Genomic DNA, 24,015 nt, shown 5'->3' with positions numbered 1-24,015 from the left:
TCAACACGAATGAGGAGTATTGGAATATTTGGCCTCCCAACGATTCGCTCCCCGCTCTCTTTATTTCTCATTCAAGAACCCAAAACATTGACATCATGGAGGGAGCTACCAATTACGAACACGTGTCGAACCCCGAACAATATGACCCTCAAATGGAGGGTCGTCTGGAGGCACTTGGGACTCACTCGCTGCTCTATCGCAGCAAGGGGGGGGGGGGTTGGGCAAACGATGGGAAGCCGCAGATTACCTCACTCCCCCGCTCTCAATTAGACAAATTGCCGCGATCCAAGGTCGCAACCTCAGCTTACCCAACAAATGTGGGGGAAACTGCTTGACCATACTTCACCACACTGGATAGTGCAGTCTGGTGAAGAGCGAGGAGCATAGTACAGCACAGCAATGGGGCTTTCCTGCACCGTTCTGTGCTGAGAACGTAGACTCGCAATACCGACACCCAAACACTTCAAACCTACGTAAACTGGGGAGAGAGGCAGAAGGAATTGCAGACACCCTGAACCTTAAACGCATAATGGGATAGTTTAACACGATCACATTTCATTTCATATTGAGACTTGCGTACGCATAAACATGTGACACTAACGACAATGAAAAGCGCTTTGCCGTGTCGTGTGGCTTCCGTTATCTTTTTACACGGGGGCGACAAGGCCGGAAAGGAAATGAGGTCGTGCGCAGCAGGGCACAAGGTCAGAGGGCAGAGGGCAGAGGGCGGCAGGGCTGAAGGAGGAAAAGCAAGAATTCGCTCCGGGGGAACCTGAAAGAACGCAGAAGAGAACAGCGCCGGAGAGATTAATCTCGAACGGATTCCTCAATCATGCGCGCTCCTTGACCCCCCCCCCCACACCCCCCCAAATACTCAATTACAAGTTTGAGACGAAACGTACATAGGGAACTTGCGTACGCCGGTGACGCGTCGTGCAAAACCGTCGAACGTTCGCTCCGCTTCTCAAACGGAACCGAGTTTGCCGAGAGACAAAGCCGACAGGCTACACTTACTTGTGCACGTGACAACTCGACTCGTTTGGCTTTGGTCGGGCGCCGGATGGTGCGCAAAGCCCAGATTGACATTGCACCTCCACGAATGATCTCACACAAAGGAAACCAACTGTGAGTTTGTAATGCTGGCGGTGAAAGCCAACGTGTGAAAATGCATTTAACACGTGGGCTTCCGCGACCAGTATTATTCGGGCGATTTGACGGAAGATGCTGGATGTTATTACCGGCGAAACGTCGGATTAAAATTCTAAATGTTGTGGATTCACTCTTCAAACACACCGGTGGGCTGAAGAAGTAACTAATTGGCGTTTTGTTAACGTGACACATTTTTTTACTGATTGGCCGTGTCGGGTGGTAGAGAGTTGCGACACATTTATAAATAACGCGATCGAACCCAAAAACCTTTATTATGAATGTGAAAATGCAACTACCAGTGTATCCAATTTCAGAATGGCCTTTTCATTCGCACGGCCCGTTTGTCAATCCACTGCTGGATTAGGGGCCCTACCCACGCCTTTCAAACCGTGGCAGATGCTTGACCGTACGTCACCACGCCGGTCAGTACGGATCGGTGTCGGAGGTGAGGCTGTGTACAGAACAACAGCAAATGCCTAGCACACCCGTCTTTCGCTCACGTTGGGTCGCCCATCCAAGCACTATCCAGGCTCCGCCCTGCTTAGCTTCTGAGATGTGCCATCCCGAGTGATTTGGACTGTTTGGCGGAAGCAACAAAATGCAGAACAGTATTTTATTCGCATGGGAAAAGGCCTCACTGAGTCTCAGGAAACGTTCATCAGCTGTGTCTTGCATTACATTGTTTGGTCAAATCCCTGTCCAGTTTGTTTGTGTGTGGGAGGGAAACTTCCCAGAGAAATCTATCAACATTTGATGTAAAAAAATGTGCAAAGGCCACATCTACAAAGCTAAAATAATAAGACATGTATGCCTGGGCTGCTCACTGGGCTGTTGGGAGTTCCTACCACACAGAGTTACACAGAGTCCAATTTCTTTCAGACTCAAAAGGATGAACCAAAAAAAGAATGTCCTTTATATTTACAAACGCAAAGCCTCACCGAGTCTCAGGACTAAGTTTTACAAACATCCTGCATTGGGATGTTTGGCCAAGTGTGGCGTGAATTTAGATGTTTGGCCAACTGCACAAACGAGAATTTGGCACGTGGGAATAAAATCCTATGCCCGTAAGAAACCTGCCAGGAGAACGAAGAAATAACCACTTGAAGCTCCACACACAGACAGATTCACTTCCACCGCACACGTAGTTTGGAAGTCTTTCCCCTCAGCCATCCGTGCTGCTGACTCCCTGTCCCTATTCAAGTCCAGGCTCAAGTCCTTCCCCTCTTCTCTTGCGATTGTCTCTTGTGATATTACTACGGGGAAATGTGTTCCGGTGTCCGGTGGTTTCCTGTGATGCCAATGTCCTTAAAAAGCAGCCGCATTCAGGGCAGTGGCTCGTAAATCGACTGCTATGGCCGCCATCCACTGACCACTTTGCAGGCCTTGGCCTGCAACACCTGGCGGCATTCCGAGGCAGTCTCCCATGCAAGTTCTAACCAGGCTCAAACCCCCGCTTAGCTTCCGAGCTCTGACGAGATGGGACGTGATCAGGGGGTGATTTGGATCCCCAAAACGGCGAGAGGGGCCGCCCAAATGGCACGCGGCAGTGAAAAGTCGCGCGAGATAATAATAAGTTTTCGCGAATCGAGGAAAAGTTACGGGAAATCGGTAATAAGATGACGATGGGGAGGACTGCAAGCAAGGGGGAGTGGGAGGCCGGGCCACTCAGTGGCCTCCACCCCCTACCCCCCCCCACCCCCTACCACCCCCCCCAAGGCAAATTTTTCGTTGCCGTTCCCAGCGCCGACCAGTAATCAGCTCCGGCTGGCGCAGCCAAAGCAGAGAGAGGCCCCTTTCCGGGTGCAGCCAAGCCTAGTCGGGCAATCGTTTGAGAGAGAAATTGAGGATTTTACGGATCAGCCACTGGGGTCAGTCGGGGTGGCAGGGGGGGGTGGAGGGGGGCGAGGGAGACGTCCGGACGCGTCCCTAAGAACTCGGCTCAGGCAGAGATAATGGAGCAGGCCTGCGATTGCTTGCCGTCGCAGGCATCGCTGGGAGGACAGGGCCCTCCGCACGAAGGGGTGAGCTCAAGAGGATCCCCGAAATGGAATCGAGCAGAAGGGGGGGGGGGGGGCGGCGAGTGATGGATGCGGCTGAGCCGAGCAGCAGAGCCAAAGTAAAAAAAAACCTAAGTAAAAATTTAATAAGGAAACCCTCGTGCCAAATGCTGCCGGAAGGGCATCTACGAGAGGGTGGAGCTGAACATCGCTTCCTCCAGAGAGGGAATTTGGCCTACCCTTCCACGCTGGCCAAATGTCTACAGAAAGTAAGGAGCACCCAGGACTAGATCCCATTGCACGCGACCCGCCGATCAACTATCCACCGCGGGCGGACGCGGGAGAGATTTAAGACGCCTGCCCATTGTTTCAAACTGCCACTCGGGGAGATCAAATCGAACCGGTAAGCCGCTGCAGTGCAAGTCCAGAAGAAGTGTAACCCCATGATACCACGGAGCCCACGGTGAGTTCGGAAGAAAGGACCAAGGAGGAACTGGAAAAGGAGAGGTACATGGAGGGAGAAGTCTTCGCCAGATGTGATGTGTGTGTGTGTACGCGCGTGTACGAACTGGGGTGTGTGTGTGTACGCGCGTGTACGAACTGGTGTGTGTGTGTGTACGCGCGTGTACAAATTGTCTTGCAAGAGCCAAGCTGGGTGCCATGTGTGTGTGTGTGAGCTGGGTTGCATGTGTGCGTCTGCGTGTGTGTGTACGAACTGGGGTGAGTGTGGTACGTGTGTGTGCGAGCACGTGTGTGCGCAAGCCAGGCTCGGTGTGTGTGTGCGCGCGTGTGCCAGCTGCGTTGCGTGTACCTGTGTATGTATGAGCCAAGCTAGTCCGGAAAAAACAACCCCCTACCTCCTCGTTGGTGACTTCAATGCCCGAGTTGGCCATGATGCTGGCACCTGGTCTGGAGTGATTGGAAGGCACGGGCCAGATCAGCTCAATAACAACGGTAGGAGGCTGCTAGATTTTTGTACAGCCCAAGGGCTTGTAATTACCAACACGCTGTTCCGGCATCGGCGCATCCACACATCATGGATGCATGCCGGGTACAAGCAAGAACATCTGCTGGACTACATAGTGATGGAACAGCGGATGCGGGCCCATGCCCTTGACACCAGGACCTACCATGGAGCTGATCTGCCCACTGACCATCGACTTGTCATCTGTAAGATGCGCCTGCCATTCTTCCACTCCGGTGGTGAGTGTACACCCAGGACCCCATTCAAACCCATTGTGGCATGGTCTCAGCTAGCCGATGAAAGTTTTAAGCGAGAATTTCATCATCGCGTGTGGCTGGGGTTGGCATCGTCCCCCACTTCTCCTGATGTCGAAGGGAAATGGGCGAGGTTTAGGACTGTGGCTCATGCAGCTGCAATGGCTGCTTTGGGTACATGGTCCATACCTCCACAGAGACCCTGGCTGACAGAGGAGGTGTTCAGGCTGGCTGAGAAAAAGCAACAGGCCCACTCTCATCGTCTACAGCATCCCACGTCAGAGAATGAGCAGGCTTACCGCAGCCTTCGCTTGGAGGTTCGGAGAGCCGTGAGGCGCTGCAAGGATGGGTGGTGGTCGCGGGTTGCTGAGGAGATGGAGATTGGCTCAATGGCCCGTGATCACAAATCGCTCTTTAACTCCATCAAAAAAGCAACTTGCAGTGCCACACCTATTACCATCATTAGGGAAAATAACGGTGATCCAATCTCCCACCCCCAGGAACAGGTTTACAGATTTGCTGAGCATTTCTGTAAGGTCCTGGGGGAGGGGAAATCCCTCAGCCTGGAAAACATCATGGGACAAAGTGGGGATGATCCTGCTGAGGCTGCGGTGCCTGAGGCGCCATCTGCTGAGGAAGTACTGAAGGCGATCCACAGCATGAGACCAGGAAAGGCACTGGGCAGAGATGATCTCCCAAGCAAAATGCTTAGGAAGGGTGGCGTTTGTGCGCACACTGCCCGACATGACATCATAACAGCAGTCTGGACCACTGGACGGGTTCTGCACGATTGGAAGGATGCCCTGGTGGTCCCCCTCTTTAAAAAGGGGGCCCGTACAGACTCTAACAACCACAGGGGCATCTCACTCCTCAGTGTGCCGGAAAAGGTCCTGGCAAGGATTATTCAACATCGCCTTGCCAGGCATGCTGAGGAGAGGCTTGCGGAGCCCCAATGCGGTTTCAGGAAAGTGCGGTCCTGCACAGATGCCATATTTACTGTCCGTCTGCTACAGCAGAGGTGTAGGGAATTCCAACAAGAACTACATCTCTGCTTTATTGACCTGGTCAAGGCCTATGATACCATCAGTAAGCCTGGGCTCTGGGTTGTTCTTCGTGCTTTCGGAGTCCCTGACCCTCTGCTCACGCTCATTAAGGACCTTCATGATGGTGAGCGGGCCTGGGTAAAACTACGTGGCCAGGAGTTGGAGCCATTCCCCGTTCACCTTGGGGTGAGACAGGGATGTCCTCTGGCTCCCACATTTTTTGACATCTATTTCGACCACGTAGTTCGTGAAGCCTTCAATAGCTGTAATAGAGGAATTTCCATCTGGTACAGATACAATGGGAGGCTGATCGATGCCCGGGTGCGGTCAAGGGATGGCTCACTATTGCTCAACCACGTTATGTATCCCGATGATCTCGTAATCGCTGCTCACTCAGAGGAGTTGGAGGCGCTGCTGCTGCTGAACCTGGAGCTTTCCACTAAGAGGTGGGGCCTTACCATCAGCCCCACCAAAACCAAGCACCTGCCTGGGTATTTTGTACCATCGGACACTCCACCCCCACAACTCCCAATTGGTGATAGGGCAGTTGTGGAGAGAGTGGAGAATTTCCCATACCTGGGCAGTGTGCTCATGACCGGCTTCTGTTTGACAGCAGAGGTCTCACTCTAAATCAGTCGAGTGGCATTATCTTTTCATCGGTTGCATAACGCTGTGTGGAAACTACCTGGTCTGTCACTCCGCACGAAGCTTTAGGTCTTCTCGGCCACAGTCATAGCCTCCCTTCTCTACGCTTGCGAAATGTGGACCCCCCTAATGGAACATCTTCACCGGTTAGAAACATTTAGGCTGGCCTGCCTACGATCCGTCCTGGGTTTAACCAGGCTGGATTGTGTGAGGAGCTCACAAATCCTCGAAAGATCTGGGCACGGTCCCATCGGTGAGCTCCTCCGGCAGGCAAGGCTGCATTGGCTAGGTCAAGTAGCCCGCATGCCCAGCCACCGCGTGCCGAAACAGCTTTTGTTCGGCCGGATCGAGGGGGCTAAATGGGCGCGGCACGGGCTAGAGAAAGAGATGGAGTGATGTGGTACAGGAGGACGTGGAGCTGAGTGGACTTGCCGATGACTGGTACCAGCGGTGTCAAGATCGGCCTCTGTGGAGGAGGCTCGTGAAGGACGCTACTGGGCAGTTGGAGGCAGTCGCCCTCCAACAACAACGGAGGGCGGAGGAGCGACGCTCACAACAACGAGCGGAGCGCCGGGTGGCTAAAGCACAGCAAGTTGGCACTATAGGGGGCACAGGTGGTGCATCAGCCAGTCATCTCAGTCAGTCGACCCGTGGCACCTGGGTCTGTCCCGTGACCTCCTGCCAGCGGGTGTTCGACACTTCACGTGGCCTTAACGTGGAGATAGGCTGGCACAAGCGTCGTGGTGAAGTCACCGCCACTTAGTGGCGAATGGCGGTTGTTGTTGTTGTGTGTGTTGTTGTTGTTGTTGTGTGTGTGTGTGTGTGTCAGCTGCGTTGCGTGTATATATGAGCCAGGCTGGGTGCGGCATGTACGTGTGTGTGTTTGCACGAGCCAGGCTGGGTGTGTGTGTGTGTGTGCCAGCTGCGTTTCGTGCACGTATGAGTGGTGTGTGCATGTGTGCGTGTGCGTGCGTGTGCACAGACACGCGCGTGTGTGTACCTTCTGGTGAGGCACGACGATGGGGGCGCTCTCGATGACGGGGGTGGCGGTGGGCACGGGGGCTGGTCGCTTACCCCTGAAATTAGCAACGGCAGCGGAGGTAGCGGCAGCACAAACACACGAGCGTCGTGTTAACGGTGGTGGGAGCAGCAGCAGCTGCTGATCTCGTCAAAGAGCCTAAACCATCATCAAGCTGTGGTCCTTGCAGCAGCTAGAGCCACCGGACAAAGACTGCGGTCATCGCATCATCGCGCTGCGCTTTCCGCATGAGCTTCTGCGGCCGTCTGGAACGCTCTTCCTTACGATGTTTAGAAGCCAGTGGGAGCTGCTATTCACTTTTAAATCGTCTAGATTAAACACTGATTTCATTATGAACTGATTTTTGCGCTTGGTTTGTTGTCCTTCCCCCGCACCTCCGATTAGCACGCTTGGCCGTATACGGTGCAAACGAAGTTCAAGATACGTGCGTACAACACCACTGTCATGAAATCGTTATCATGATGCACATGGCGAGCTCTGTTTTGATGAAGAGCAACAAGAGGAAGATGAAAATAAACCACACGAATAACAAGAGCCCATGAAACATTCAAATATAACAAAATACAAAACGTGCGTATCACTTCTTCGAAATGTTTTGCCGTTACCGGTCTACGACACTTTCGTTCCGTGTTTTGTCTTACGAATAGACCTCAGCTTCAGGTTGCATTACTACTGGGGGAAGGGGAGGCCTTCAACGCATTTCCAGTTTATACGTTTCATTCCAGTAGTGGGCACATTGGCCCTGGGATGAGCTCCTATGACCACCGCAGAAGTGAAATTGCGCAATCGCCGCTCTCAACACAGGGGTGGGCAGGCAAAGACAAAGGTCCCCTCTCTGTAGCCTCAACAGACTGTTGGGGCAAGTGCTGTTAGCGAGCAGCACCTATGAAGGCTGGCATGGCACACGAGGGGGGGTGGGTGGCCAGCACCACGCCTGGCCGCCTTTATCTCCCCAGCGCTGATGATTACACACCGCACCAGGTACTCATTTGAGGCAGAGCCGACCTAGGGGGGGAGCCCAGGACCGGTTCAGGTAATCCTCACTGGTGTTGGCCGTGAGCGGGAATCGAACTCGGGTCGCCAGGATAGGAGCGCGGGGTAGCGCTAACCGCTACGCTACCCCCCCCCCAGTCACCCACGCGCACCTCAGGGTTATCCGACAACACGAAAAACAGCAGGCGTGCCCACACAGCACAAAGAGGCCCTTGCAGCGAGAGAAGTTAACGAGACTGGCGCGGGAATTACAAACACGGCCTTGTTGCCGTTGTTATTATTTCCAGGTCAAAAACATCCCCCACCCCCTCTCCCTCCCGCCATCTAGAACCCGATTAGTGCCGCTGCTAAGATGCCTTCACGGACTCATGGACGAACATCGGTGCAAAGCGGTAGCCGGTCCCGCGTGGCCGCGGCCCGGTGTGAAACAACGAGGGGGAGGCCGCACGTTTCCCTTCCCCGCTGCAGAACGAGCGATGAACTCCCAGGGGTTAAAGGAGAGCCAGGAAGCTTGCGGACGAACCGGCGCTGTTCATTCATTTAGCGGCCGCACTCAAAAAGGCCGCCGGCCGAAACTACGACAACGCTGAGCCGGAACCTCCGACAACTCCGCTTTGCACTGCCCTCCGCCCGTGGAAACTCAAAACCGCGCCGTGTTTTCTTAGCAACCAACTCGCTTCGTCAAACTCAGGGCAATGGTGGTTTAAGGGCGGGGAGACGGAGGAACGGTGGTGGGGTGGAAGAGGGCAGCGGCGGATGCTGGCCCGGTGCAGCTGCGGGGCGATGGTTTTCACCGCGGCATTCCGGCACGCGTACGCAAGCGCCGGTGCCGTGGCGACCACACCTGAGACGGTGCCTCTCCTCCTGCCCCCCCCCCCCCCCCCCCATTCATTAACGTGGGGGGGGGGGAGGAATAAAACACGGAAACTATTTTTTTTTTCGTTTAAATGGGCGCTGCAACAAATAGCAGCCCCACCCCCCCCCCCGGTTTTTTTTTTATTTCGCTGCCTAAGTTCTGCAGCAGCAGCAACAACAACAACAAACAAAACCAGCCCGGTACAAACCGCCGCGATGATGTCACGCAGAGAGCGCGAAATTGTTCAACGCCTCTCCGTGCTCTCCGTGCCGTCCCGTGCGCGCAGAGCGCAACAACGTTGGCCATGTAAGGTCTCGGACGGACAGAGAGCTCGGCGGGTGAGCGAGCGGGAGATCGAGCGAGGGAGCGAGAGCCCTCCACCAAAGAGCCTGGGGGGGTGGGGGGTGGGGACACACACGGTCTGCGCGTGCCAGCAGGCAGGCCGGCCGGCCTGCTGGCGCGCGCAACGCTGAGAGACTTCGGAAAGAAAAGAAAAAAAACCGGTGACGAGAGACAACGGGGAGAAGAAATCTGAACCGGCGCGATGCCGGGAACTCGATTTAGCATCAAGGGAGAAGAGTGCTGCTGCTGCTGCTGGTGCTGCTGGTGCTGCTGCTGTACCCGGTGGTGCTGCTGCCAAGACACACACACGCGCACAAAGACAGATCCCCACCCCCCACCCCTCCATAGCCTCTCGCAGGCTGTTGGGGCAAGTGCCGTGAGCGGGCACCTATGGCACCCGTTCCGGCACGGAAACACGAGGGGGTGGGGCTTGGCCGACACCGTGCCCGGGCCGCCTTTGCCTCCCCGGTGCTGATGTTTACACACTGCACCACGTACTGATTTCAGGCTGAGTCGACCTAGGGGAGGCCCAGGGTTGGTTAAAATACTCGTTACTGTTATTGTTCGCGAGCGGGAAATCAAACTCGGTTGATGGTAGCGCAGAGCGGTAACCGCTTCGCTCCTAACGACGGCGCCACCACTCACCATAGCAAAGATCCCCCGTGTAGCCTTAACAGACTGTAGGGGCAAGTGCTGTTAGTGAGCACCTATGAAGGCCGGCACGGCGCACGAGGGGGTGGGTGGCCAACACCACGCCCGGCCGCCTTTGTCTCCCTAGTGGCGATGTTTACTACACACCGCACCAGGTATTCATTTGAGGCTGAGTCGACCTAGGGGAAGCCCGGGACCGGTTCAGAAAATCGTCACCGGTGTTGGCCGTGAGCAGGAATCGAACCCGTGTCGCCGGGTTTGTAGCGCTAAACGCTACACCACCGCTCCCCACAACCATAGCACACATTCACAAACACGCGCACACACATACAAAGATCCCCCGTATAGCCTTAACAGACAAGTGCTGTTAGCGAGCACCTATGAAGGCCGGTAACGGTACACGAGGGGGTGGGTGGCCAGCACCACGCCCGACCGCCTTTGTCTCCCTAGTGGCAACACACACACACACATTCACAAACACACGCACGCATACACAGACCAGCGCTCCGGCCAGCGGCCCAGCCGCACTGTGGAAGTTTGGCCGGTGTCCGACTTGCGACTTGCAAATGCTTCCCAGCGGATACTGCTGAAATTACAGGCAGGATCTGCAAAGATAGCCTGCTTTTTAATGGACTAGATAGGTTCTACTGCGCTGTAATCATATTGAATCTACGCGACTACTGGATATGGACTCGGTGCCCGAGGCCTGCCGCCGTTCCAGCTCCGCCGTGTGTTTAAAGGTTCAGCCATCGGCGCGATCGGCCAATACGTCACTGTCGCGATGGGAGAAAAAGCAGGACTAAAAAAAAACAACCAGGATATTTGTCCACAGTTTTTGCGTGGGCGTCTCCTGGCCTGGAGAAGCTTTAAGACTCCCACGGTGGCCGTGTCTGCCCTGGCCACAGCCGCAGCCCTTGGGGCGCAGCTCACGCAGGCACATCCGGCGGCGGCGGCGGTGGCGGCACACGCCTGTGATCCGGCGCTTTGGATCCAGGGGTTGGTGGGGCACATGGAGATTTGATTTCGTGTGAAACGCCCGAGCCCACCGGGGCTGCGAGGTAGCCGGGTAGTTTGCAGCGCAGCAAGTGGTTGGGGTTCGTGAACCCTTCCGCACCATCCGCTTACCCCGGTTGGTTACGTAGGGTGCGAAAGAAGTTCAGCGTACGTACGTACATCTCTATGGATGGATGAGCGCATGGGCGAGTTCGTTTTTTTTTTACGTACACTAGTTTCTACCTCTCCAAGTTGAGTTGGCCGAGCGATCCCATTGCGGAATTGTCGTGAAAATAATCTAGAGGTTAAGTGAGGCACTCCCAGATAAATATATGGCATTATTATCAATATATGGCATTATTTAAGTATTCCGAATTCCACTTCCAGTCCACTTTTGGGCATCAGAATGTTGTTGTTGTTCCAAATCTGGAAAGAAAGTTTCCCACCAACATGCCGGGATTGTTGTCCTTCCCCGCAACTCCAATTATCACGGTTGGCTACGTAGTGTACGAAATAAGTTCAGCATACATACCTACATTTCAAGGGTGTTACCAAGCTGCGTGTAGATATTTTATTTCAGATTTACACGAATTTATTCAACCGGTCAGAAGAAATTAAAAAAAGGTGGCTCAGGCGACACCAGCGCCTCGCGTGAGAAGTCCCCCTGGAGAAGTACGGGTGTCCGAGGTGGGAGTAAGGTCTGCCGCTTGAGTGGTTGATTGAACGATCGAGTGAGTGAGTGGTTTATTGAGTGAACTAGTGAGTGAGTAGTTGGTTGAGTGGTTGATTGAGTGAACGAGTGAGTGAGTCGTTGTTTGATTGAGTTGTTGAGTGGTTGATTGAGCGAACGAGTCAGTGAGTAGTTGGTTGAATGGTTGAGTGAACGAGTGAGTAGTTGGTTGAGTGGTTGATTGAGCGAACGAGTCAGTGAGTAGTTGGTTGAATGGTTGAGTGAACGAGTGAGTGAGTAGTTGGTTGAGTGGAACCGAACGAGTGAGTGAGTAGTTGAGTGAGTTCTTGAGTGGTTGATTCAGTGAAGGAGCTATTTGGTGGGCGAGTAATTGGTTGAGCGAGTTTTTGAGTGGTGGTCGATTGAGTGAGTGAGGAGTCCCCTGTGGAGATGCACGAACGTCCACGTTGCTGGGACGACTGTCGGAGGTTTGGGCTCCTCAACGATCAACGGAAGCACTCCGGCGCACCGCTCGTCGGCGACGGAGCAGCCGCCATTTAATACGATGCACAGCTACGGAAAAAGGTAACTTCTTCAGAAACCAGAGGGGGAAATTTCAGAAACCAGGCACCGTTTACTTTTGATCACGTGAGCAAATTTCTCACATTCCTCATCAGGCTGGCTGAGTTTCCCACCCCCCCCCCCCCGCCGCCTTTCAATCCAAATAAACATTTCCTTTAAGGGGCCCGCTGCTTTCTGCTGCATTTGCATCTGTCCCGTCTGGGTTCCAACGGCCATGCAATGTGAGTCGTGGTGATTGGTCATCCCACCGGACTTGCAATGTGAGTCGTGGTGATTGGTCATCCCACCGGACTTGCAATGTGAGTCGTGGTGCCCCGACGTAACGATTGGTCATCGCACCGGACTTGCAATCCGGAGCCGCTGGTTAGATGCGATCTCCCGGTGGGCGCTGACGATTGAAGCAATGGTCAGGTGTTGTTTTTGAAAAAAAAAAGTTCAAATCCCATCCCGCGCCTGTCAACGCAGCGGCACAAATGGGTCTCAACCACAGTGAAGCCGATCGGGGGGCCGCGTGCGGCGGAGTCAAATGTGGGTACTCCCAACTCTACCAAGACGTCCGGCCAGCAAGGAAGAGAAGGCCAAAGCGAACCAAGCGAGAGGAGGCTGCTCGAGATTTCACATAGGGGACATTGAAAACGAATTTCTTTACAACTGATTTTTATGTTTAGTTTGTTGTCCTTCCCCCCGCACCTCCGATTAGCACGGTCGGCTAAGTACGGTGCAGAAGAAGTTCGACGTACATACAACATACAAACAACATACGTACGCACGTACATACATACATACATGGCGTGAGCAGGCAATCGTAGGGCTGCACCTGCCTTTGCCGTTTACAATACGAATCGCAAATCGTTCACTTTGCTGAAAAGCAGCGTTGGGCTCGCGCACTTCCCAGAGGCGACTGTGGCCTTGTGCGCCAAGACTCTGGGAGCACATGGGACTGCGTACAGCAGAGCTGGCAGATCAGCCGCGCCGCTGGTCACCCTCCGGTGCTTTCGGCCTGAGCGGCTGAAATCGAGTGGGGCGACAGGCTGACCCCACCGTGGACGGCACAGATTAGAGCCTTGCACGACTCCTTTAAAAGCGCTCGTTGGCAGTCTGAGTCACGTACCCTTAATCGCCCCGAGGAGTGCTAATCAACATAATCACGAGATAGTTCTTCAGCGAGACGGGAGGGTGTTCAATTACCGACTCCCCACCTCCCCCCCCACCTCCGGTTTATTTCGAGACCACCGAGCAACGTACGGACAAAAAATCATACCGATTTAAGACAGGCATTGAAGCCGCTATCCAGAGCCAGTGAATGTACACATACACGACACAAAGATCCCCCCGTGTAGCCTTAACAGACTGTTGGGGCAAGTGCTGTTAGCGAGCACCTATGAAGGCCGACACGGCGCACGAAGGGGGTGGGTGGCCAGCACCACGCCCGGTCGCCTTTGTCTCTCCAGTGGCGATGTTTACACACCGCACCAGGTGCTCATTTGAGGCCGAGTCGACCTCGGGAAGGCCCAGGACCGGTCCAGATAATCGTCACCGGTGTTGGCCGTGAGCGGGAATCGAATCCGTGTACCCTGGTTCATATCGCGGTGCGCGAACCTCTACGCTACCGCTCCCCACGGATCGCGCACGCACACGAGTGCGTATATTATATAACAGGAAATGTTCCTGCGGTGGTGGCGCGGGCCCGTCGATTCCGCAGCCCACAGAGCGACGCTCTCTCGGCCCGTTGTCGGCGTTTCCGGCCGCCGAGCCGAGCCGAGCCGAGCCGCGTAGTCTCCATGGTGGTGGTGGGGGGGGGGGGATGTTGGGGGGGACGCGCACACAAGAGCCCTCTGGGTCACAGGTCGGCAGACGGAAGACAGAGGCGCAAAAACGCATGGGGCGCAAGAGAGGAGAGAACCCTGCAAAGCAGCAGTGGCGGCGCTTGGTCGAAAAAAAATAAACGAAGCCAGGGACGAGGGGCCCCGATGTGCGTGCGTGTCTGTTGAACTTCTTTTGCGCCGCACGCAGCCAACCTAGCAGCTCAAGCAGCCTGGGATTCGTGAAGAGAAAAATGGAGACGTGAACGGCGGCTCGTATTCAGATGCCAACAAAGAGGCGATTGACGTCGATCAATCGCCCTCGTCGCCACCCTGTCTGCAGCTCTCTGATTGCACCAAGTCCGTCTGATTAGTGTCTCTCTATATGCTCTCTGTCATCTCACTCGAAGTTTATAAAATGAGAGGAGGGAGGTGGGCGGGAAGGGGTGAGGCGGGAGGGGGGGGGGCAGTCGAAAATATTTTTTTCTGGGGGCCCCCCCCAATGGGCCCGGACCACCGCCGGAAAACGGCCTGACACCAGGGGTGGCAGAACAGCACGGCGCGGCTCGCAAGCCCGCGCGGGGCTCACAGCGGCAAGACGTTAACCACGTTCGCGAGTTCACTCGCGACCCTGACGATGACCGCTGTATATTTGGAGTTTGCGTGTCTCTCTCTCCGTCTCTCTGCCCGTCGTCACGCGGAGTTCTCTCCGGGTCCTCCGGTTTTTCCCGCCGCATTTAGAAACACTTAGAAACGCAGCGTTTAAGAGCATTTGGCTGCCATAAATGTCCACGTGATGACAAGCCACTTTCGTTGAGCTATCATTTGTGTGGCCAGGTCGCTCCTGAAAAAGAGCCATATAGCTCAGTGGGCCTTACCTGGTAACATACATTTTTTTTTAGCTCAAGTGCTGCTCGATTGAGAACCAGCTGATGTTAAACTCCTCCACGAGACTTCTCTTTGGTTCTTTCGGTAAAGGCACGTAGAAATAAATAAAATAATAATAGAATACGACGTTTCAATTGCAACACAAGCAATCATCATCAGGCAAGAATGAATGAGAAAACAAACCTGGAAATACAATGCAACACAACACAGAGAGTCGGCCAACACAACAGTCAACACCCTACCTGGTTGATCACGTTCTTCCAAAGATTGCTAAATTTGAGAGAGAGACAAAACACAGACACGGAGACACACAGACAGACACACAAGTCTCTCTCTCTCTCTCAAATTTATCAATCTTTGGAAGAACGTAATCAACCAGGTTGGGTGTTGACTGTTGTGTTGGCCGACTCTCTGTGTTGTGTTGCATTGCATTTCTGGGTTTACTGTGTTTGTTTTCTCATTCATTCTTGCCTGATTGATGATGGTTGCTTGTGTTGCAATCGAAACATCGCATTCTATTATCATTTTATTTATTTTCTTTCTACGTGACTTTACCGAAAGAACCAAAGAGTCATTCCTGCAGTCACGAAAGCTCCGAATGTGGTTTCCTCCACGAGACTTCATTTGAAACTGGGAAAAATCTGCAGAAGCTGGAGCCAGCATTGGGGGGGGGGGGGTGGGGAATTCGCTCCTGGTGGCGGAGCCACTCAAGCGTTCACCCGCAGATTTTAAAATGTAAAAAGCCACGGCCAATCGGCGCGAGCAACCCAGCAGCGTGACCACCCCGATGTGGCAGGCGGATCTTCGTGGCCCCGCGCCACGCGGTGATTTTGGTACGCAGCTCTGGGCAGGGTCCGGACGTTTGATCGCCACCCACACGTCTATACAATAAAACAACACGGATTGGGAATAGGTTTTACCCTTTTAACTGGCACAAAAACTGACACCTTTATTCAAGGCATCATGTTTGCAATAACCACAACACAAGCAGTCAAAATGCAAACAAAAAAGACAACTCTGATAATAATATGCACTGTCCTTGAATTTGATTGGTCCACACCCGAGACAGCTTTTCTTAGAGCCTCGTCTCCATTGGTGTTGGACCAGAAGGGTAAAACCTATTCCTATATCTTGTTACTGGCAAAGGAGGTCTCATAATGTAAACACGGATTGGGTTCACGAAGCGTCCCAGGGGCGGCGCGGTAGTTTGCACATTTGGCCAGGAAACCGTCGGCCCGTGCTCGACCCCCTTAGCCACGGTCAACATCAGTGGCGAGTGATATGTGAACCGGACCTGGGCCTCATGGAGTGCCTAGACCGGCCAAAATTATTCTAATAAGTTTTCGGCGTGTGGGAGAAAACTGAAAACTGGAGAACGCGGACAAAACCAATGCGATATTATGGGATAACACTCGAAGGAGGTCTGCAAAGGTGATCTTCTGGTCACCTTGTAGGAAAGCCGATGAGGCAGATTCAGAAATCTGTACGGCGGCCACCAACCGTTGCCTCCCAAAGGGCTGGACATCAGGCGTGCACCACGGCGCACGGGTAATATTCCGTGACTGAATGACGTCTCTACTTAACCAGGTGCGAATCTTATTGACATTAACCTTCTCCTCAGCAAGCGAGACCTGGGGGATCCCATGGTTAACGTTCCAATCCAAGTGCACACTGCAAAAGTGACCGAGAGCGGCCAAGACAAAGTAATACCGCACGCTCCGGATTATAAGACGCTCTGGAAAGACTCATCCCAACAAAAATGTGTGAATAAAGTTTTATAATTTGGTCACAAACAAAGACAAAAGATCACGTGTATAGCCTTAACAGACCGTGGGGGCAAGTGCTGTTAGCGAGCACCTATTATGAAGGCCGGGACGGCACACGAGGGGGTGGGTGGCCAGCACCACACCGTCCGCCTTCGTCTCCCCAGTCGCATTGTTTACACGCTGCGCCAGGTACTTATTTAAGGTTGAGTCGACCTAGGGGAGGCCCAGGACTGGTTTAAATAAGAGTCACCGATGTTGGCCGTGAACAGGAATCGAACTCGGGTCGTCGGGTTTGTAGTGCAGCACGCTAACCCGCTACACTACTGCTCCCTTCTTGGTCACACACGCATGCACTCACCAATACCAATATCCACCATTCGCCACTAAGTGACGGTATAGTCACCACGGTGCCTGTGCCAGGCCAGGTGCACTTTGAGACCACGCGAAGTGTCGAAGGCTCGCTGGCAAGAGGTCATGGGACAGACCCAGTAGGTGCCATGGGTTGGCTGACTGAGATGACTGGTAGATGCACCAGCTGTACCCCCTACTGTGCCAAATTGCGTGGTGCTGCAGTTGTCGGCAAGTCCACTCAGCTCCACATCCTCCCGTACCGTATCAATCTATCTCTTCTCCAGCCCATATCGTGTCCGTTTAGCCCCCTCTATGCGGCCAAACAGAAGCTGCTTGGGCATGCAGGCTACATGACCCAGCCAACACAGCCTTGCCTGCCGGAGGAGCTCACTAATGGGAATGTGTCCAGATATTTCAAGGATTTGTGAGGTCCTCACGCAATCCAGCCTGGTCAAACCCAGGATTAATCATAGGCATGCCAGGCTGAATATTTTTAACTGGCGCAGATGTTCCATTGGAGGGGTCCACGTTTCGCAAACACAGAGAAGGGAGGGCATTACTGTGGCCGAGAAGACACGAACCTTCGTGCGGAGCGACAGACCAGGTTGCTTCCACACAGCATTGCGCAGCCGATGAAAAGAAAATGCCACACGACTGTTTCCGAGTGAGACCTCAGCTGTCAATCCGGAGCTGGTCATAAGCACACTGCCCAGGTATGAAAAACTCTCCACTATCTCCACAACTCCTTCATCACCATCACACACCTGCCAGATTATAAGATGCACCCCCCCCCCCCCAACTCTGGTATTTAGGGATCAAATCACGTTTCATAATGATCCAGAGAATATGGTCATAGATGAGGCAAATAACAGGCCTGCGTTCTAAGCTACAGCACCGCCTCTGAAGCCGAGCGCTTGTTAGCAATTTGAGTCGCCCACGCTATGGCAATTCAGTCTTAGCGCAAAGTCGCCTTCGCCCTCAGTCGTTCGTCGGTCTGTCTGGGGGTTAACTACGGTAAGCTGCGGGGAGGGAGGGGGTCAAAATGACGGCACCGACACGTCCACACTCCCCACGGTCACCCCCCCCCCCACCACTTCCCGACGTGAGGATCAGTCACATCCCAGGAATATCCTGCCCCAGAGGTCTCAGTAGTGGGCAGTTCACCGCGCCGCCCGGGACGGCGGTGAGAGAGGGCGGGAGCCGGATTATCTGACGCGCGTCATCGCGCCTTCGCCTCCTCCTCATCCGATCTGTCGTCGCCCTCGCCGCTGCCTCGCCTTAACCGCTGAAGGTGACAGATGCGTGCACGCGCGATGCTTTACGACGACGGGGCAGGGGTGGGGAGGGCGGGCGGAGAAGGCAGCGGAGGTGAACGCGTGCGGCGAAACACGATAGTTTTAAATCCATTCAATGGACGCATCCTCACGTGAAATCGCTTGGGATGATGTCACGGGGAGGCGATGAACACGCATGGTACACGGCATCATCAACTTGGCCGAAAAGGCTGATTCCATTTACTGCTGGGGTTTGTTTATCGCCAAGCAATGGAATACCCTTCCACTAATGTGACTGGTTTTCTATAGGGTAGGAGACCTATCGCCAACACAACCTTATACAGTGCTGAGATTCCATTGACATTGTATCATCGCTACAAGAGCAATAGTCCCCCCCCCCCCCCCCCCGTTACAGAGACGGAGAGACAGACAGACGGGGATATGTCGAATGCAGCAACGCTTTCGACCTTTGTTGGAAAGCGTTAAAGAAAAGGGTGTTTTCAGTTTAACACTTTAAACAGCTTTCGTGACCAATATTATCCATAATAAAGGCTTTTTTTAGTTAGATTGCGTAAATATAAATGCGGCGATTGTACATGTTGTGGATTTACTCTCCAACACACCAGTGTGCTGTACTAGTAACGAACAAACCTTACTAATTGGTGGTGGCGGGTTTTAACGACGTTTAAATTTATGCTATCTAACCCAAAAAAAACCTGCATTATGGATTTTTTTTTGGTCGGGAAGATATACTGGGCGTGCGTGCGTGCGTGCGTTGTGAAGGAAGTCACAGGAGCGAGGTGTCCTGTGGCTCCAGACACACATCCATCCCCGTAGACACACGCCGTTGTGTTGCGTCAAAGTGTTTGTGTGGCGTTTTCACACAATACGGGAGATTCCTCTCGCGCCAAGGGAGCTTCGGAGGAAGTGTGGCCCTGCGAGCACTCCCACGCACGCTGCACTCCCACGCACGCTGCACTCCCACGCACGCTGCACACCCACGCACGCTGCACTCCCACGCACGCTACACACCCACGCACGCTGCACTCCCACGCACGCTACACACCCACGCACGCTGCACTCCCACGCACGCTGCACGCCCACGCACGCTGCAGACCCACGCACGCTGCACTCCCACGCACGCTGCACACCCACGCACGCTGCACACCCACGCACGCTACACACCCACGCACGCTGCACACCCACGCACGCTACACACCCACGCATGCTACACACCCACGCACGCTGCACTCCCACGCACGCTGCACGCCCACGCACGCTGCACACCCACGCACGCTGCACACCCACGCACGCTGCACACCATGTATTTCACTGCAACGTTAGCCCCGCGCGAGCATTTCAAAATAGAGTAAAAGTAAAAAAAAGCAAGCAACTAAAACAAGCAGGCATCATTCACCGACGGTGACATCACCACGCTGAATGTGCAAGGCGAGGTAGCACTGCGAGGCCTCACGAAGTGCCGAATGCTCGCTGGCAGGAGGTCACGATGCAGACCCAAGTTGTTGTGGGTTAACCGAGATGACTGGCAGACGCACCACAATTTGCCTCCCCACTTGTGCCAACTTGCTGCATTTGTCGCGACCCCCGTGCTCCGCTTGTTAAGTGGCCACCTCCCAACTGCCAAGTCACGTCCATATCGAGCCTCCTCCACGGAGGCCAACCTTGACACCTTTGGTACAAGTTATTGGCAAGTCCACTCAGTGCCAACTCCCTTATGTGCCATATCATCCCAACTCTTCTCCGTCATGTGCCGTACCCGTTTAGCCACCTCGATCATGCCAAACATAATCTGCCTTGGGCATGCGGTGGCTAAGTACGTGGCCTAGAGCCAGCCAACACAACCTGGCCAGCCAGAGAAGCTCCCGCACACGTGAATACACACGTAAAAAGACCAAGATCCCACCTTACAGTCTTCGCTGCCTTTTTGGGGCAAGTGCTGTTCACGAGCATCTATGAAGGCCGGCAGGGCACACGAGGCGATGGGTGGCCAACACCACGCCCGGCCCCCTTGGTCTCCCCAGTGGCGATGTTTACACATCGCACCAGGTACTCATTTGAGGCACAGCAACATCCGCCCCCTTGCAAAAGGTTTATATTTTGTGTTTGAACATATTAACACATTTCATTGCCAGAAAGGGTAAAAACTATTCTTATTTCTTCATCTTTTGATACTGGCAAAAATGTCCCATGTTGTAGCTGCTCACCCCGACCGATAAATGCCCTCATAGTGGCATTGTCTTTGCACTGGTCGCCTATTTGGCATTCTCTGGTCTGACACTGGTGAGACAAGGCTCTAAAGAAGGCTGTCGTCTCCCGTGTAGGTCAATCCGTTTCAAAGACAATGCCATGTATTAATAATGATACTATCAGAGCATGTTTGTTTGCACGCTCACCACCAGTGCCATGTGTGGTTAATGCAAACTTGATTCCATGCAAAAGGTTTATATTTGGTGTTGGGAAATCTTAACGCCCCCTGTTTTATTTCCAGAAAGGGTAAAAGCTATTCTTATTTTTCCCTACTTTGATACTGGCAAAAGGTCGCATTTCATACTTCAAACATTTTGTGAGAACCCCCGCCTGGAAAAGTCTTCAGACTCAAAGAGGCCCTCTACATTGTGGACTTGTCCACATTTAATTGACTAAAACACACATACAGACAAAAACACGCAGGCAACCTTTAAATGGAGGAGCAGACGTATCTTGTATAGTTGCTCAAATTATGCACTGCCAGAAGGCAGTGTGGGCCAATGAAAGTAGGGTGGCCAATGAAAGTAGGGTGGCCAATGAAAGTAGCGTGGCCAATGAAAGTAGGGTGGGCCAATTGGCATGTTGCAAGAATACGTGCTGGGACACGCGTCTGACGGAGACGGTAATGTCTTGCTTATTCACTTTGTTATTCGCTGTCTCCATGCCGACGCTACGGCCTCACCGGGGAAACTCACTGCAGGAAACTCCACCCCCCCCCCAGCCCACCCCTCCCCAGCAGACAGGCCATCTAGAGCCATTGCTTAGTCATCCTTGACCCGGGCCCCCAAGTCGGGCCCGACCCGGGCCTGAGCCGGGCCCGAGAGGGAGCCTGAGGCATCCGTGAGCAGTCCCTGAGCCAGCCACTGAACACATCGGCTCGGCACCACACCCACCGAGACTAGGGGGGTTCCTGCCCTACCTGTTTCACCTTCACCGCATTCCAACGCCAGACAGGGGTGGTGGGGGCAGTCACTGGTGAGCAGGGCCATGGACCCTGCACCAGCTCTCCTCTCCCCGCTGGCGCCCTGTGCAAACTGTCTCTCGCCAGCACAAGGCGGCTTGTTCCCAGGATTGTTCTCTTGACACGGGGCGATGCACCGCTTCGCTGCGGAGTTCCAAAACGGAATTGATCGTGATATCGGGGAGCAGAATCGATGTCAAATTGAGGTTGCGAGGCGCCTTCATTTAGTGAAGCCGAGAGAGGGCAGCGCATTTCGTGGGAATTAAGACGAATTATTTTTAAAAATTACGAACATTCTTGCCCCCACTACAGTGCGAACCAGCTTTATGTTTCAGCAGAGGCTGAGCCACACCCTTTTATAATGTTGAACGTTAAAAGCCGATTTTCACAATGCCATCATCAGCAGGAAGCCAGCCATGAGGGCAAGCCAGACCAACACGACGCCGTGTTCAAGTCACACCTCGACCGCAGCCCTCACCCCTTCGTTGTGCGCAAAAGAGTAAAGGCGCAGCCCTGCAACTGCTTACCTGGGGCCACTGCTGGTGGAAGGGCCTCCACTAGAGGCAGCTCCAGAGCTCCCCTTCAGGAGACAAAAGCATCAGAGAGAGCCTCTCCAGAGGGAATCCTGGCCCCTTCACACACTGGAAAGACGTCCAGGAAGTGAGCAACCACATTTTACCCCCACCAGGCGCAACCTGCCGATCAACAAACCGGTGTACCCGTGTACTTGCACTGCACGTGGCTGGGAGGACAGAAACTTGCGCCACCATTTCACCTGCCGCGCTGCTCACCATTAACCGTGCACCAACTGCAGCAGCGTGCGGTGCACAAAAACGCGGGTAAGCCAGTCTCGAAAGTGAGCCACCGTTGTATTTTGCAAAAATGCCTGTGTCCACGCTGCCTCCAGACTCTGGTGTTTTGAGTCTAGTTTAGGGGTCGGCAAGCTAAATAACTAAAAGAGTTTGTTTTTTTTTCAAATTCGGTACAATACTCAGTATTTTTCAAGAGCCGCAATGCACGGGATTACAGGTTCCAGATGTCTGTTCGTAAGTCGATGTGTTCGTGAGTCCAACTTTACTCCTGCCGATTCCAAACATGTTGTACGTCATGCGCACTAAACACTGGGAATGGCTTTAAAAATTGTATAATCAATCTCCTGTAGATGCCAACGGTTCTTCACGTCCTGCAGATGTAGATGTCACCACCACCGTCTATTGCGCGGCGGTCGAACTGACGACTCGGTCCAAACAGGCAACTGGACATAAGGGGCAGGTTCGTTCGTATCTCTGAAAGTTCGTATGTCGAATGTTCGTAAGCAGAGGAGTCCCTGTACATACATTACGTCACCCACGTAATGTATGTACAGGGACTCCTCTACTTACTGCGGAGCCGCAGGCTGCCAACCTCTGGCCTAGTCGCTGCATCGAGCAGCATGAAGAGTTTGCGACCCTCAACTCGGCCTGGGTGGTGGGACGCGTGAGCCCTGCTCGCAAAGAGGCTCAAGACCACAAACCACTTCGCCCGAGGCGAACCCTCTCACTCCACAAGCATGGTGGAGAATGACCGTGACCTTGGAGAAACCGGGTTACTTTAAAACAACTCCTCCCCTGGCGCTGACCGCGAAGACCCCTGGGGGTTGGCTCCACATCGAGAAGGGGAGGGCTGGGCTGCTAAAAGGGCGGTGAGACAATTTGACCAAATGGCTCACAAAGAGATTCGTGGGATTCGCACGGAGACACGTGGGTTCGTACAGAGACGCGTGGATTCGCACGGAGAGCCACAGATTTATATTAACAGAGAACCACAGACTCACGTACAAACCCAGATTCATAAAAAAAGGACCATAATGTTACAGAGACCCGTAACAGTTACACAGACCCACAGAGCTAACACTGGTGGTCGCGACGACTGGCGACAATACTGCCGAGCGACGCGCATAAGAGACCAAGCACCTGCACACACAGACACAGAGAGACTCGCACAGACTGAGGGGCTGACGTGGCCAAGGCTCGCAGACAATGTGACCCTACGGAGGCCGAGACTACGACCCACACATTCTGGAGCACGTAGACGCGTGAACACCGCCCTTATGCAGAACCCCTAGTCAATAACATCCTGTGCACCTGCGCAACGGTTACAAATCAGCGACTACACCTGGGCTTGGCTGCGGTTTTCGGAGAGACAATCTACGACGATCGTCGTTGACGCAGCCAACTAGTTAGGGTACTCAAGTAAACAGAACATGGCAATTCGTTACTAGTACGACACACCGGTGTGTTGGAGAGCAAATTCACAACATTTACAATCGGGGTACAATCTGAGTCGGGTGGTGGCGGGTTTAACAACACATTTAAATTTACGCCATCCAACCTAAAAAAAAACTATATTATGGATATCAGTTGCGAAAGCCTAGGTGTTCATTTGGTATCTTCTGTTGCGAAACTGCTCCACAGATATTTTTTTTGTACCCGATTTCGTATATATCCGTTTGATCTCATCATCATCATCCCCCCCAGAGGCCTCCCTT

At 53.6% G+C, this 24,015-nt stretch overlaps 1 protein-coding gene across 7 annotated transcripts in view; it reads right to left on the bottom strand.

Moving 5' to 3' along the window:
- LOC116951064 (LIM domain-binding protein 3) overlaps positions 1 to 24,015 on the bottom strand; it is a 104,413-nt gene that overhangs the window by 41,267 nt on the left and 39,131 nt on the right. For all 7 annotated transcript variants that reach the window (XM_076073292.1, XM_076073289.1, XM_076073287.1 and 4 more), the window contains one exon: positions 7,053 to 7,128. In XM_076073292.1, the coding sequence (XP_075929407.1) occupies positions 7,053 to 7,128 (76 nt within the window). The remainder of the gene's footprint in view (positions 1 to 7,052; positions 7,129 to 24,015) is intronic.

The sequence above is a fragment of the Petromyzon marinus genome, chromosome 41, assembly GCF_048934315.1.
Source record: "Petromyzon marinus isolate PM22_M1 ecotype Great Lakes invasive population chromosome 41, UKy_Petmar_22M1.pri1.0, whole genome shotgun sequence".
NCBI classification, from domain to species: Eukaryota; Metazoa; Chordata; class Hyperoartia; order Petromyzontiformes; family Petromyzontidae; genus Petromyzon; species Petromyzon marinus.
This window is presented reverse-complemented; position numbering and strand designations above follow the sequence as displayed.